This window comes from Engraulis encrasicolus, chromosome 15 (genome assembly GCF_034702125.1).
Source record: "Engraulis encrasicolus isolate BLACKSEA-1 chromosome 15, IST_EnEncr_1.0, whole genome shotgun sequence".
Classification (NCBI taxonomy): domain Eukaryota; kingdom Metazoa; phylum Chordata; class Actinopteri; order Clupeiformes; family Engraulidae; genus Engraulis; species Engraulis encrasicolus.
Window position 1 is genome coordinate 18,523,544 of NC_085871.1, and position 16,858 is coordinate 18,540,401.

Here is a 16,858-nt window from a genome sequence, read left to right on the forward strand (position 1 = left end):
AGTGCGCTCTGCTGAGCGCTGTATTCGTCAACCTCTGCCTGCCGTGAAAGACATATACACAAAGAGAGTGCTATCTAGGGCCCATAACATTCTCAAAGACCAGTCACACCCAGGATATGGACTTTTTAAAAAAATGAGATCTGGAAGGCGACTGTGCTGTCACAGAGCTAGAACTGAAAGACTGAGAAAGAGCTTTTTTCCTCATGCCATTTGCTTACTGAATTCCTCCTAATTACTTTGATTGAACACACACACACACACACACACACACACACACACACACACACACACACACCTTTTATTTTTAGGCCTATTTTATTTCTTCTTCACCCTTCTTCTGCACACTTGTTTTGCAACTGCCATGCATTTCATTACAAGTGACAAGAAAGTGTCTCTATGTACATGACAAATAAATATCCTTGAATCCTTGAACTGGCAGAACAACGTTCTGTAACCTCATGCTGTAACCCACACAACAGAAGTGTTCTTGCTTGGGTACAGGATTGGCCAGCCCAGTCACCAGACATGATAACCATATCTGGGGTTACACTGGTATTGAGTATGCCTGGGGTAGGATGATCGGGGAAGCATGAAAGATAAAACCAAAACATCTAAATAAATCTGGGAGACGTGCAATGCTTTCTTTGCAATTCCAAATGAATAGTCAACAAAACCTTTTTGCAAGGGCTGTAATCTAATAACTCCGATACTTTCCTGTGGCTTCTGGCCTCTTTCCTTAGTGTCCAACTCTGTGTCATTGTGCAGACAAAGTTTCGGTGCGATCAACCGACACAGAGAAAGGCTTGGGGGACTTTCCGCTATTCAACATCCCAAATGAGTGAATGACCTTTTGAATTGTGCTTTTAAATATATTATTAAAGGAACAGTCCACCCTTTCTTGATGTTCACATATTTGCAGAATTTCCAAGCATTATTGATGAACGTGCATATCATTTTCTTCTCAGCTTTTTCAGTACTTAGATTAATTGGATCAGAATTATTAGCATAGCTTAGCATAATCAATGAAAGTGAATGGAGGCATTAGTATCAAGCCACACATGATCACAGGACAGGATTTAATAGCTGTTTTGCACTCTGGTGAATTTTACATTAATTTTAAAGTACTTTATAAGTACATAGTTTTGTTTGCCCCCATAGGCTTCTATTGCTTTGCTTAATTTGGCTATATTTTATATGCACATTCATGAATAATGCTGGGAAATACTACAAACAAGTGAAAATCAAAAAAGGGGGGACTGTTCCTTTAATTATTCTTTTTTAAATCATCAATGGCATCAAACAATTATTACCAGGCTGCAGAAAAGGAGCCGAGGTAGTTTGATTTGTATTAGGTCTGCCTGCATAATGCCGGGGTCTTCATGTTACAGTATAGGCGCAGACGGCCACCTAAACACCTCCCACCTCCCCTTAGTCCCCTTAAAAGACAATTATTCATATGAAAAAAATATTGTTTCTGTAGGAACCCTTGATTGATTTTTGTGTTACTCATAAACAAATATGTTGGGGCACTGTCTCTTGATGAAGTACGCCGAGGCGAGGGTGAGCAAAGCCGCCAGCGGCCTCAGGACGAGCACCGCCTGGCAGAACGCGCCGCAGCGAGATTTCTCGGGGTCCCACTCCGGGCTCCAGTAGCCATAACCTGAATAGAGCAAAGATAAAACGAGGAGAAAATCACAGTTACAGGGTTGAGGATGAGGATTTCTGCAATAAGTCTTGTGTAGGTTCATCTTGACATTTCCCCTGAAAGCCAAATGTCCTAACTTTTTTGAGCAGTAGCCTACATAGGCCTTAACTGTTTATACTTTTAGGTCTGCAACTTTCGGACCATAGGCCACCACATAATTACAAAAATATTGAAAAGCATACATAACAAAACATAGCCATATTTCAAGAGTAAGCATGTGTCACTCCAATTGTTCCATACCATCATGGGGTTGCATTACATACTGTAGTAGTCATTCCTACTACTAACTTCACTAACTACTTAAAACATACTGGTGTATGAGTGCAACAGCATGGAGATGGGACAGCCTGTGGCCTGCCTGATGTTTAGGGAGATGGTCTTAGGTCAAAATGAGTTTCATAACAGCTGGTAGAATGTGGGTGGTCTCCTACATATTCAGTGGTTACAATTACAGTTGTGTTCAACATAATGGCAGTCTTTAAAAATGTGAGTGATTGTCAAAATTCTTCAAATACCGTACTTTAAAATGCATTTAATTTGGGGACACTGCACATTCTATTTCAAAGCAAGAAAAGTGGAAAAATAAATTTTATAATATTTCCCGAAAGGTAAAGAAATTCTGTTTTCAAAATATGGCAGCATTGGCATCTGTCATTGGAAACGCGAAAATGTATCGTACAAACTAAGGAATTGAAAATTACACTTTGCTTAGTATCCTAAACAGTGGTGTAGTCTACTTTTTTAAAGGTGGGTATACTGTATATTTGAGCATTTTTGAAGTGGGTATACTGTATATATTTGTGTTATTCAAAATAATGGATAAATCAATTTTAAGTGGGTATACTGAAATCCCTGAAATTTAGAAGTGGGTTTACTCCGATACCCGCGTTCTACGTAGACTACACCACTGATCCTAAACTAGAACTTTGTTCAACCTAGGTCATTCTGCATTCCAAAATTGATTGCATTGGTTTTGCCTCATGAACAGCATTTTTATGTCAGTTTCATGTAAGTGTTCTATGGGAACAATGGCTACTCCGTTAGGTGGTCCCTGTTTGTCTGGAATCATGATTTTGCTTGCTTGCTGGTGTGCTTTGGACCATTGCCTTGTTGAAACATCCACTTAAAATTAATTTCCTCTTCAGCATATTGCAACATGATGACTTCTTCCAGTACACTGATGTACTCAAACTTATCCATGATCCCTGGTATGCAGTGAAATTAGACCAACACAGCAGTACGAAAAACATCCCCATAGCACGATGCTTGCACCACCATGCTTAACTGTATTCCCTGTGCGCTGCAGCTTAAATTCTTCGTTTGCAGGCCGGCTGTCTGTGACCCTTCCTCCCAAAAAGAGAAGTAGAGAAATGGTGGTGATGCAATAGTGGTGCACGGATCATGATATGGTCCTATTCGTCTTCAAGTTTGTCAGAGGTTTGAAAGAGCGTTTCAGCTCTTAAGCTATCATCAGTGCGCGGTACTCACTCAGAACAAAGGAAAAGGGTACATCTTATCACAGGGGGTGCATCCCAATATGTGTCCTTGCCTCCTCCACTTGTGCTTGTCTCCTCGTCCCGCCTCCTGGCCCCTCCTCCGTGGAGAAAACGATAAAGTTTCCCAGCTGTCAGCCTCGCCACAACAACTTTTGAGGGACTATTTTTCATTCACCATACCAATTGCAAATGAGAAAAAGACTTTACAATTGAGCTTTTGCAAGATATTGAAATATAATGCTGTTGTCAGTGATGTCATCATGACGAGAAGCAAGTGGAGGAGGCAAGTGGAGGAGGCAAGGTCACATATTGGGATGAACGCAGGGGGGTTAAGAGGTCACAGGTTACAGGTCCTACTAGCCTGGCCACGCCCTCCTAGTGACGCAACACCTTCTGCGTGGCTTCTAGTCAGGCCAAGAGCAGTGCAAATATCATTTCTGATCTTCCGAAAAATCTAACCTGGTTCTCACACGATGGTTGTTACCAACCGAAGATGCACGAAGCACGAAAGGGTCTGCCATCTGTGTGAGAGCCAGGCTACAAAAAATCGGGAACTCCAACCACTTTGTCTGACACCATTCAACCAGTAGCAAACCTAGGGAGGCGGGTCAACCATGCTGTTTGGGAAACGTTGATTGTTACGGTCTTGGTCAGACCAAATCTCGAGATTTGAAAGTCGATGATAATCAAGCTAGGTCCTGTTCTTTAAACTAAGTATAACTTATTTGAAGAATTTTGGCATTCACTCACCTTTTTAAAGACACAGCTGTTATTTTGAATATACCTGTGCATGCTGGGAGTATTCTTGTTTTCAAACAAAATTGTCAGTATCCCGCTTAAAACAAGCTCTGCAATATTTTGTGCACATCTGAGCACTGTACAACTGGAGTACCCCCGAAATACAGCCACATTCAGAATTGAATGATGTGTTACGTGCAGGCTTGTGTGCAATCAGAACATTGTCAATATCGCTCTTGAAACTGGAATACTCCCTGCATGTAACTGCACTCACTGCCTAGTGAATGACAACCCAAGGACTAACATGACTTGTGCCTCTTTTCCACCGCAGGTTTTCTGGTAGGCCTACAGCTCGACACAACGCGACTCAGCCGCCCCTTTTTGCTTTACGACTGAGCTGTGTTGTGCCTATTCGAAAAGTAAAAAGTGGCGGCCGAGTCACGCTGTGTTGAGCTGTAGGCCTACCAGAAAACCTGCAGTGGAAAAGAGGCATTAGTTACTTAGGACACACGCTGAATGAGCTATAACTCTCCCAATAGAAAGGACAAAGGTTCTAGTTTATAGTTCCTGACTGAGTGTAGGACATTGAATAATGTATTCATTTAGGAGGTTTATTGTCATTCTATCATCACCAATTACACATCGTGGAGTGTAGGGCGTTAAAGGCACTCTTTAAGAAGGTTTAGGCTACCACTATCTCTTAACCATCATTATGACTAATTAACCCAATTACCCATGCTTCCCAGAACACCTGTTGGATGTAAAGAAAAGCCATACGTACGTATAGGTGCATCTCTGGTTGGGTCACCTAAGATGACACAGGAGAGAGATACTGATCAGTACAAAAAAGACCTAGTCCATTAACAACACAGTCTCAGACTCAGACTCAAATGTTTTATTGTCATTATTACACTTTCCTGAATAACGAGATTAGCGGTCAGGCCAGACACATGTAGAGAGGTCACAAGGGGCAATAAGAGCCAGATGTAGAACTGATATACAGTAGCTGAAGAGGCACTAAGAGCCAGGGGGTTGGAGAGTGTGTTCATCACCAAACTGCTTATTTAGAATACCCCCATGTCAGTCATCACATCGTGTACCGAAAAATAACCTTATGATATGCAAGTGCAAATGTGACCTAATAGGGAGTTGGTTTTGAGATCAGATGGGTGCAGGCACAGTCGGTCTACAAACAGCCTCCCCACTCGCTATTTTACCCATGCCTTCAGTTCACCTAGGGACGCTGTTGAGTGAGCGCAGTCCATTAATTCTAAATGGAGTCTACACTCCTCCGTTGGCACCCCTGGCGTGCAGTACCACCCGGCCATTCTTGTCCTTCTCGAGGTACGCTACTTACGGCAGAGTGAGCGCTCGCATTCCTCCCCACCACATCCACTGCACGCCCTTCCTTGTTTGTAAGGTTTGGTAGGATAATTCCCGCTGTGAGAAAAAATAGTGAAGAGGTGATTTAGAGAAACAGTATACTGTACAATATATAAGATGTCAGTATTGTGACATTATATCAACCTGTTACTTAAATGTGATGTACTTTGAAGTAGTGTATGTTTTTGTATCAATTAACTGTCATCTGGGAGTAGTTAGAGGCAATAGACACCCTCAATCCAAACAATAAACTAGAAACATTCAGAGAGCGCAGACCTCCGCCAAGGAAGCTGCTTGATAGAACATTTGACTATGTTACACCCCAAGTATTTCTGCCTTCTTTTCGTGGAGTTCCCGCAATTCAATTTCTGGTCACTAGGGGCGTCTAGATTTATAGGCCAGCAATGGGGAAGAATCTTTAAAAAGGTCCTGGTTCCGGTTCGTGATCCGTATCGCCACCAGAATTTAATCACTTTGTTCATTGGGTCATTACTAACAACTAAACTAAATTTTGTCCAAATCCGTTGATTAGTTTTTCAGTTATCCTGCTGACAGACTCTTTTAAAAAGTCCTGGTTCCGGTTCGTGATCCGGATCACCACCAGAATTTAATCACTTGTTCCATTGGGTCATTATCAACAACTCCACAAAGTTTCGTCCAAATCCGTTGATTAGTTCTTGAGTTATGCTGCTGACAAACAGACAAACAGACAAACCAACGCTACCGAAAACAACACACTATTTCATTGTTATGGGCAATAGGCCTAAATGTAGATGTGTTTTCTCACTAGGCCAGCCTGTCAGCGTGCGATCTGGTTCTGTATGTCCTTACCAGGGAAGCCAACAGGGATTATTCCAAGCCCATCAGAGTGGGGTCCCAGAATTGGGTCCTCATTACATTGTAACCTATGGATTGAGGGGGTTGGGGGGCTTTCAAATGGTTTTGACCCGGGCCTGACCAAAGCTGTCAGCAGCCCCAGTGGTTACTCACGGTGGGTAATAGTTGCATACAAAATGGGCAGTGTCATGCCCCTTCGTCAAAGAAAGCTCATCTACGCCATCGGGACAGCGATGAACAGCACAGCCAACTTTGTAGCTGGTGGCCCACACCACCTGACCAAAAAAGAGGAAGGTTTATCAGTATTTTAGCCGATTGGTCTTGTTGATGTATAGGGCAGCAAAATCTCCTTGCCTGAGATGGCATAAAAACGAACCAAAAAATGACTGCATTACTCATTATTGTGTCAACATGTTCATCAAATTTCCATTAAGCATGTTGAAGAAGAGAGAAGGTCAAGGGTAGGTTTGCATGTAAACGGTGCTATGTCACTAATTAACTCATAATTTGGGAAGAGACAGCAGTCCCAATAGGTTGCAGTTTTTTGTCATGCAACAAAAAATATGTTACTGATATTGATACTGAGATGGAAATAATATGCTTTCAAGGGACCTTGAAAAGATTATTTTATACAGTATTAAAACAGATTACCTTACCACACATTCGTCAAGCCCCCATTTCTGGCTATGTTCAAAAAGCACCCCAAATCACATCTCTTAACTAAGACCTACGGTCCTTAACCTTCCCTCCTCCCCTTCCCCAATTCCTTAGCCCCATCTTCTTTTTGTAAAGCAATCTTGGGTTTCATGATAGGTGCTATGAAAAAACGTAGTTATTATAATACCGGTATAACCATTTAAAAAATTATTAGAAATAGTATTCATTTGCATGGATAAATATGTATATTTACTTAAACAGTGATTTTCATATTAATATTCATCAATATTAAAACAATACTGTGCCATTTTTGGAAATGAGCTTATTTTACACCTCTCCTTGAGTTTAATGACTGAGTTTTACCTTTCTCCTGTATTTTCAATCGCTCTCTGAGTACGGCAGCGCAAATTTCACCATAGCAATTAGCAGCTGCCGGCTAGCTGGTCTCATAGGACTCAATGTTAATTGCTAGCTTGGAGGTACAATTTGCACGGCCATACTCAGAGAACAGTTGGAAGTACAGGAGAAAGGTAAAACTCAATCATTTAACTCAAGGGCAGGTGAAATAGGCCTATGCTAATTTCCAAAAATGACACAGTATCCCTTCAAGGGACAAAAAACTGGCATTTGGAACATGGCATGTGGAGGTTCAGGAAAATATGTCATGGTTCAAAAAAAGTTTGGGACCCACTGTATTAAAGAAGGAAGAACTCTGGGTAATATGTGGCCTACCTGTGTGTAGTGACCACATATCCGTCTACAGTGATTTTGGTCATAAACGTAGGCAGGTAACTCTCCATCCACCCAGCTCTGCATAGCTTGACCTACTGAGAAACTGTCCGCTGGGTAACCCGACCAGATATTCTCCCCTAAAGATTCAAAGGTGGGATGGACCTTCTTCTCTTTTCCGTTCAGGTAAATGTTGTGTTTGAAGACACATTTCCTTGCCCATGCTCTTGCTGTAATTGCAAGTGCTGCATCCCAGGTCTGAAAAAGTAAAGGGATAATTATTCTTTACAATTTCAATCAGGCTCAATGGAAGTTTTATAGGCCTATCAATAATAAGTAGGGTGTTTTTTACAAAGCCAGACAGCAGTGCCTCCCCAACCTTTCCTTTCTCGTGGAACCCCTAAGCATTTTTGTCATACCATGAGTACTCCCTTGCTCATGCTCTAAATCTCTTCCTCTATCCCAATATGTTTATGCTTCCCCTATATTTGTTGTATTGATATTCTCCCCATGCACCCCCTGCATTATACTCACATACCCCTAGTGGTACACATATACCTGGTTGGGAAACACTGCCCTACAGGTTGGGAGAAGCATTTTCACTCGTGCTGAACTACAGAGAGACTCCTTCACACACTATTTAACTTTTGAAAAGATCCGGTCTGTGTTTTATCAAAATTCTATCAAAATTCTCAGACTTGCATGAATGTAGGCCTACAGCCAGGTCAGAGGTGCATATTTGAATGGACCGTAGGTTAGTGGTGCGCACATCCAAGACGCAGGTGCATGACAAAAGGCCAGAATACTCTAAAAACAAAGAAGAATGTCCGCACACTGCTCTCGTGTTGCTTTAAAAAAAATAAATAATTCTCAAGTGAGCGCTTTCGAGCTAGTCGTTCTTCATCAGACTTCAGTCTGATGAAGAGCATATTTGAATAGAGAAATCCAATACTTCCCCTCTGGAAGGTGGCAGAACCAAGAGATAAAAAAACAGCTTTGTTCCAGCTTCAACTACTCTACTAAACAAGATGTAAGACAAATTAAAAGCACAACTGCTGGGACACTTCCATGTACACGTGAATGTTTACCATTCCTATCGCTCAATGCACCTGCCAATTATGTATTCGCAAACACTGCAACTGAAAAGAAACCAGTTCCAAACCTGTTCCCTCATTACAAAGTGATACGCGTAAAGTGAACGGAACTTAACTTCCTGTTTACTGGCTCATGGCGACAGCCAGGTCGGTAGCCTAGTGCATATTTGTTTTGTCACAGGGAAATCAGATCTTGCTATGTCTTTGTTTACTTAAAGGAGTATGCCACTATTTTGGGACTTAATACAGTTAAAATCGTTGGCCAGGCCCAGGGTTTATAAAGGTGGTAAAGTGTCTTATTTTTCATGTAAGCCATTGTCTTGCTTTAAGACAAGTTAAAAGAGGGAGCATGTCGCTAAGCTAGTGAAAGTCAATGAATCCGTGTAGCATGCTATGCTACACGGATCCATTGACGTTCACCAACTTAGACACCAACTTGTCTTAAAGCAAGACAACGCTTAATATGAAAAATAAGACACTTTACCACCTTTAAAAACTCTGGCCAACGATTTTAACTGTATTAAGCCCCAAAATAGTGGCATACCCCTTTAATTTCACTAATGTACCAACACCCACATTACAGGTATAACCTGTGGAGTCTGCGGTCTTACCATGTAGCGCATGTCCCCTGCTGTTGGGTTGACATTAGATCGGTTTAGATTGTGGCTTTTCACACAGTCCTCAATAAACTTGGCATCCGTGATGTGTGGTAATGAGGATGATGAACCTGACCTCACCAAAGACGGCAAGGCGAAGGCTATCAAGATGGTTGTCATTGTCACCCTCACACCCATAGGCATGCCAGCTATGGCTCCAGATCAGCCTTCTCTTTATTGCTGTCCTCCTCTTCTCTCTCTCTCTCTCTCTCTCTCTCTCTCTCTCTCTCTCTCTCTCTCTGGGCCTCCAACGGTTTCCACTTTGAATTTGTAAATGCGATTGCCTTCTCTTCTGTCTTCCTCTAAGAAGTGATGAGTCTCATAGGCTACAGCACGACGGTCTCAGTTCTTAGCTCAGGAAGGAAGCTAGTTAACTGAACTTCCCCAAGTCAGATGGAGTGCAGTGCGCCGTTGCAGAATTAAAATAAGCGCATGGCTTTCCGGTTGTGTGTTTCTTCTGCTTTTGGTAAGAGCACGGAATCTGTAACTACTACACTGTCCCTAAGTACAGTATGTGAGTTTGTCTAACAGTTGATAGTGACTAAGTGTGTGTGTTCACAGTTAAAAAGCCGATGGGATGCAAGTCTTTACAACATTACACCAAAAAAAGTTACATGGAGTTTTGCAATGGAGCCAATTGCCTCACTGGTGACTGGACATACCGCACACACACACACACACACACACACACACACACACACACACACACACACACACACACACACACACACACACACACACACACACACACACACACACACACACACATTACATTGCATTTGGCAGACGCTTTATTAACCAAAGCGACTTTCAAAAAGAGGACATAATCAAGCCAACATCACAAGCAAATACAAAGTGCACAGGAGATATACAGAACAACAAGTGCAGTTGCAAAGAGGGGTTAGTTTTTTTCATAAAGAGTAAATAGCGAGTACACACACACACGCAAACTAAACTAAACTAAACATCATGTCAGGAGTCTGCCCTGGGGCAAAGCCAGCTCAACCATTAGTCTAGTACACACACACACAATGTAGCAGTGATGTTGCATGGCTTCTCTAGACAGCGAAGCTCTTGAGGGAGGTCAATATTTGTTGTACATTAACAAGATGTAATTATAGACTCTCCCTCTCTCTCTCTCTCTCTCTCTCTCTCTCTCTCTCTCTCTCTCTCTCTCCCTCTCTCTCTCTCTCTCTCTCTCTCTCTCACACACACACACACACACATCTACAGCTGTTGGACTAGCTAAGCTGAATATGCTTTGTGTGATCGTCAATTCCCCTGCCATATTTTAATCATCTTATGACATGAATAATTACTTCACACAAGCATGTCTTTCCCATTTTTTTAATTGCTTATGTGCAAGATCATTACAAACAAAATGCCCTTTTGGAACAGCACCCAGTGTTCCTGTTTACATTATTATGATTTAGTCATGATTATCAGTTCATTCCTGTGCAGATGTAAACGATCGTACTGCCTGTGAATAATAACATTTATATTATTAGAAATATGTTATTCAAATATAAAAGGAAAGTATCCTTAGCAGCCATGGCCTTGTGCAGTGCTTCCCAAACAGGGGGTCAAGACTTCAAGGGGTCACAGAGAGAAGTAACTTTGGATAACAAACAGAGAATCCACAGGTTAACAACATAATTCCATAAATTCGTTAATAACTCATTTCACTTTTAAGGTGGACAAATATCACTGATTCTTGAAAGTTTGGTAAAAATATGTCCCATCTATAAAAGTGCTAATTCTGTTGAAAACCAGTGATATTTTCATTATATAAATCCAGGTAATGGCCAAGGGGTCTGTTACACAAATGCACAGTTGTTTGAAAGATTTAGGTGTAATTTTATTATTTTTCATTACCTGCCCACACCCTGTAAAACCTGTAAGGACAGACATCATCATTTCAATGGACTAAAAATAAAACAATCACTGATGGAATTGAATAATATCACTATGACATGGAAGAACGTATTGAAGTGGTTCTTCAGAACAGCAAATAGAGTTTAAAACCATATTTACACTTATTTTCCATTTAACCATTTTCTCTACAAGATATTTAGGCCTACTTGTTTGGACACTGTCCCAACCATAAACTGTCAACAACCCCAGTGTCGTATACTAATATTACATTAGATTAATGTTAATTAATATATACTTTTTGAGAAGAGCTATGAAGCACTTAAGAAATAGAGCGAAAACAAAATGGTTCATGTGAAAAAACAATGCTTATTGTGTAAAAAAGTGTTTTTTTGTCACCACCATCAGATTTTGTTCCACAGCTTGTCAGCTATTTCCATATTTGACTGAATATTGCTGGTTAATGAACCATTAGAAGATATACAGTATTAGTAATCACAGTGATACAAAATTATCCTCTAGCCTCCACTGAGGCACATTCGGAGACTTTTTTGTCACCACCGTCAGATTAAAGCCTGATGATTGTGACATCTGACGGAGGTCACAAAAAACACAGAAGAAGTTTTACATGTTTTTGACATGTTTTAAGAATATGCTTACAATATGTATCAACAATTATGATGAATTATTAAAATGATTCATATATATATAATGTACTTGCACAATCCCTGAGTTATTACAGACAGTAAAATAAAAGTTTGTGGCAAACAATTCTAGGACGGTGTCTTGTCTGGGATTAATTGAAAGTAACATGTCCTGTAGAGTAAATGCTTTAAATACATTAACATTTAATAAGAATAAAAACTTGCTCAGTATTGCACACAGGTTGAATGCTCCAGTTCAAGTTTGATGCAGAGGAAAGATTGAACACACCGCTTCATAGGCTGTATAATCTATTTTCTCTACAGATATGTATGTCTTATGCAAACATTGCATTTACGTGTATACCCAGTCATATTGTTCTAAATGCATTTACAGATTATCATTGTTCACAGGGATAATTGATTCTTCATGATGCCTTATTATACGTTAGAAGGTACATGTTTTTAAAATGAAACTTTGATACAGTAATTATTCTGTATTTTTGCAATAATTATGCAATATTTATTTCATTTAATTTAATTTATGCAATACTTTGATGCAAACTGGTATTTCTTCTCATTTCACTCTTAGAGAGTTACTTGTGCACAATCACTGGTGCAGAACAAAAGGATTACGTATTTTCTGAGAAAAGGTTCGCACACTCCTTTGGATTTTTTATTCTTTAAGTTATTTTTTCTTCTTTTTATTCATTCATCAAATGGCAATGACGTTTCGACCTCTCGGTCTTCCTCAGATTCCTGGAATCTTTCCTTGGAATCTGGTGTGCAAACCTTTTTTCAGAAAATCCTCATTTCACGCAGACATTCATCTTAGATAGTCCTCTAACATCAAACAAATACATCCAAAAATATCCATACAATAGTGGCAATAGCTGTCGTTGCGTCGCCCTGATTTGTGCTACTGCTGAAACATCACTGACCCATACATAACGCAGCCAACCTTAAGGGTTGTGTTGCACAGGTGCTGCTCACGATCTTGATGGGTTAAAATGCAGTGTGACGTCATCATGAGAGAACACAGGGGGAACCTGCATCGGGGGGCAGATTAGCCTCCATCTCTTGTAGAAACCGATCCCAGTCAGGCGGAGTGGTCGGCAGCTGCGTTTGGAAATGGTTCCAGAATCTACAATGACAAAACAATGTGATAATTACAGTAATTGTAAAACTCGGCTATTTAAATCAATCATATCACAAGAAACATGTCACTAGACTTGAATTACTCATTACTTAACACTGCATTTAGCTGGCATGCTTAGTGCCCAGAGCAACGTTCTGTTATATCTTTGTTAAAGTCCCCATAGAGTGATGCAGTGTGCATGTGTGTGTGCTTGCGCGCATATACAGGTGCAAGCGTGTTTGTGTACTGCTGTCCCTCTGTGTTCTCACCTGTGGTGATAGATATCCGGGTCACGGCTGAGTCTGTTCTGGAAGCCGATGTACAGGTCATCCCACAGCAGACCCGTCTTCACAACGTGCCTCATTACCCCAATCCTGTTCTTGATCTGCCAATCATGGGAGAGAGAGAGAGAGAGAGAGAGAGAGAGAGAGAGAGAGAGAGAGAGAGAGAGAGAGAGAGAGAGAGAGAGAGAGACAGAGAGAGAGAGAGAGAGAGAGACAGACAGACAGACAGACGTTATGTTTGCATTTAATTGAATTGAATTAAACTGAGAGAGAGAGAAACAGAGACAGAAAGCAAACTTGAATTGAATTGAATTGAATTGAATAAAACTGAGAGAGAACGAGAGAGAGAGAGAGAGACAGACAGACAGACAGACAGACAGACAGACAGACAGACCTTACGTTTGTGTCAGGTAACAACATCAATATGGCAATCTAATATTGGGCATTTCTGGGACTTGACATTGACAGGGCCTGGTTCATATGATAACCGGCTCAGCTATAATAGTCATTAGAAGTTACGTTAATAAGTGAGGTGAGGGTCCTCACCTCTTCATAGGGGTGCTCTCTGGCGGGTCGAGAGGAAGGAAAGGACAGGTCCTGGAAATCCACCAGGTAGTCATACCCACCAGGGACCGGGTTGAAGTCATCATCTGTTTCAATCACCTGAAAGCCAAGGGTCAAAGTTCAAAATCAGTTCAACGGTTTAAAATCTTTTTCATAAGGAACGTCCCTACAGGTTCCCATCAAGCCTTCCCTGTATGCACAGGGTGAAAGGAGAAGTTACAGTACTTGGGCCTCTGACAAATACTACAAAAAATGCACATTTAATTACATCTACAGGACAATATTATTAGCCCCCCTCCTGAAAATTATACATCTCTCTTGATTTCTCAGTGAGAATGACCATTATTACCATTATATCTCTATATACCATTATTTCTGTTATTATGGACACAACTACTCCAGAGATAATGTCCAATAAGTTGGATTTGGATTGTTTGTTTATTGTTATTACACATAAACAAAAAAGGGCAGAAATGGCAAGGACAAAACTAACAATAGCCTCTTTGTTAACTAGGTGGATTTTGGCCCATTTTCCATTGCAAATTGTTTAGCTGGTCGATATTGCATGGATGTTGAGCATGGCCATTCATTTTCAGCACTCCTCAAGGACTATCGAAGGATTGGGGTCTGAGCCACTCCATGTTCATGGGTTTAGTATCCTGGAAGAACATTTTGACTAATTTGGATGCAAGTTTTGGGTTACTAGCTTATTGAAAGACCCAGCAAAGATATTTATTGGCTTAATCTATGAGCATATTTCTGAATGGTCTCCTTCGATATTCTATTATAGCCTTCTTTCTTTGTGGTGCGGCACACCCAAACAAAGCTCCCTGTGCCTGAGGCTGCAACAGAACTAGCTGCCTTCCTCCCTTTCTCTACTTCCTATTCATTGTGCCTTGCTCACTGTTACTTTCATTGAATATGTGTGCAATTTCTTCCACATTTGTGCATTGCTTTTTAGATATTTATTTTTAAGTTTTAATTACTCCGATTTGACTATATCAAATTAGGAACCATATTGCTTGTGTAGCCTATTACTGTGCTCTTTTTCTGTGTTTTTAATTTTTCAAATGTTTATTGTTAGAGCACTTTGAGCTTCATTTTATGTATGAAAATGTATAAAATTATTATTACCAAGGTTTAAGGCCTGTCACTTTCTTCACCTATACAAAGCACCATTCGTGTGTTCAAACAGGCCCTATTAAATATCATCAGACCAAGGCAGACTTCCAATACTCATTTTTAACTTTCAAACGTTGACAGGCACACCTCAATGGGACTCTGATATGCACCGCCTATAATAAAAGCATTCCAGTGAGGATGACCCCAAAACCCAATATGATGACAAGCCCTCACAGTTGTCTTTCTTCAAAAGAAAACTCCAGATGACCAGGGCTATTTCTCAATGTGATGGATCCTGCCCTATAGGACAAGTAACGCCCATCTTCACGTACAGTAATCGCGACTCACCAAGTACTGTTCCAAAGTGAAGCATGCTTCAAAATCTATGTATTCCCACACACTTGATTCGTAGCAGTTCCAAGGCTACACTTGATGCATCCTTGTTGTGACAAAATACCCAGAATCCTTCACGTCTCAAAGATCGCACTGGGTAGGCTTTGTTCTATTACAGGTGTCGGAAAGCCATGTATGTTTAAGCACAATATATGGTATGTTGTTTCCAAGATGTGAATAGCTTCAAATAACTCAACACAACTTGGTACAGTAATTGTTTGTGTCCAATGTTTGTGTTGCTTTTCCCAGCTTTTGGCTATGGAGAATTTGTGCACTGTTAAGAATTGATATCAACATTGTCCATATTTTTGTTGTGCTTTTCAAATATCCCCACTACAGAAATACAGCCAACCAATCGTGTTTACAGTTTAAAATAAGTTGAAAATAAGTGTTTCTATCCCAAACTGCTATGACGTTCACTTCCACGCTTCCAAGCATGTTCCATGCTTAATCGCTTGAGATGCTTGTGAGTGTGCGACTTCAAGGCTGAAGCACTATCAAGGCAAGCACACTACACATTGAGAAACACTCCAGGTCAACAGCAATTATCTAGGCAGGTCCCCAGGGTTTCCTTGGTCTTATGAGACTAAGCCACTGACTTCTAGAAGTCAGTGGACTAAGCACAGTTCCCACAGTTGCACATGCCAGTGGGAGTATCAAACGTTTCAGCTGTTTTGCAGCCGCAGACACAGGGAGTTTGGGACTGGATCTGGATTCCTGGGTCTTCTAAAAACATAACCCGGCATACAGTACATGTAAATTAGTTCAGAGGTTCTTCAGGGATACTTAAACTATGATCCTGAGATGGCCCTCTTAGAGTCCACTTAAACCCATTGAGAGTCTGTTGCAAATGTCTATGCAATTTCTACCATTTGCAATGGAGATATGGGGCAAGCTCCCTTGTAGGACATTTGCCAACCGGTACGACTATTCAAAGAGCCTGTTGTTAGTTTTGATTTAGAAAGGGTACCATATTGACTATTTATGTTCAGGGGGCTAATCATTTTGTCATTGTCATTTTTGCCCTTTTTTTGAAACTTAAAACTCATTGTAACAATTAAAAAAATCCAAATTCCATTACTTGGAAATTACATTTGTTAAATATGTGACACGATTGCGTCACAAACAACCAAGTGGAATAGAGTGTATACATGGACCATCTGATCGGACTACACCACCTCTTCTAGTCCGATTAGAATTCTGATCCGATCAAAGAAATCTAGTCCGATCGGTCCGTATACAAGGGAATTCCTGATCGGAGTAGAAAAATATCCCCGATCAGAGGTGCCCATGTATACATACCTATAGGCCTAGGTCAACGGTTCTTTTCCATAAAGCAGTAAATGCTCAACGGTTCTTTGTCAAATAATAAACAAAAGAACACCACGGCCTAAAGCAACAAAAAAAGACATTTGAGCCCATGTGGGACAGGTGGAAGACAGGGATTCATGTAAATGATTTAAGGCCATTTGAGAACACACACACAATTCCAGTTTATTTGAAGCAGCAGGATAAGGAAGAAGCAGAGATCGTTAAATTAATGTGGTGA

General features: G+C 40.7%; 2 protein-coding genes across 3 annotated transcripts in view; both read right to left on the reverse strand.

The window, feature by feature from the left end:
* Positions 1 to 1,144: 1,144 nt before the first annotated feature.
* glipr1a (GLI pathogenesis-related 1a) lies at positions 1,145 to 9,529 on the reverse strand. Its single transcript, XM_063217918.1, has 5 exons — positions 9,251 to 9,529; positions 7,549 to 7,803; positions 6,313 to 6,434; positions 5,297 to 5,379; positions 1,145 to 1,660 (listed from the first exon to the last, which is right to left on the reverse strand). The coding sequence occupies exons 1-5, from the start codon at positions 9,437 to 9,439 to the stop codon at positions 1,503 to 1,505; spliced, it is 807 nt and encodes a 268-aa protein (XP_063073988.1). The 5' UTR covers positions 9,440 to 9,529; the 3' UTR covers positions 1,145 to 1,502.
* Positions 9,530 to 12,412: 2,883 nt separating this feature from the next.
* cmah (cytidine monophospho-N-acetylneuraminic acid hydroxylase) overlaps positions 12,413 to 16,858 on the reverse strand; it is a 46,871-nt gene continuing 42,425 nt past the window's right edge. For both annotated transcript variants that reach the window (XM_063217175.1, XM_063217176.1), the window contains 3 exons: positions 13,777 to 13,893; positions 13,216 to 13,331; positions 12,413 to 12,952 (listed from right to left, as the gene is read on the reverse strand). In XM_063217175.1, coding sequence (XP_063073245.1) covers positions 12,835 to 12,952; positions 13,216 to 13,331; positions 13,777 to 13,893 — 351 coding nt within the window. In that variant the 3' untranslated portion in view covers positions 12,413 to 12,834. The remainder of the gene's footprint in view (positions 12,953 to 13,215; positions 13,332 to 13,776; positions 13,894 to 16,858) is intronic.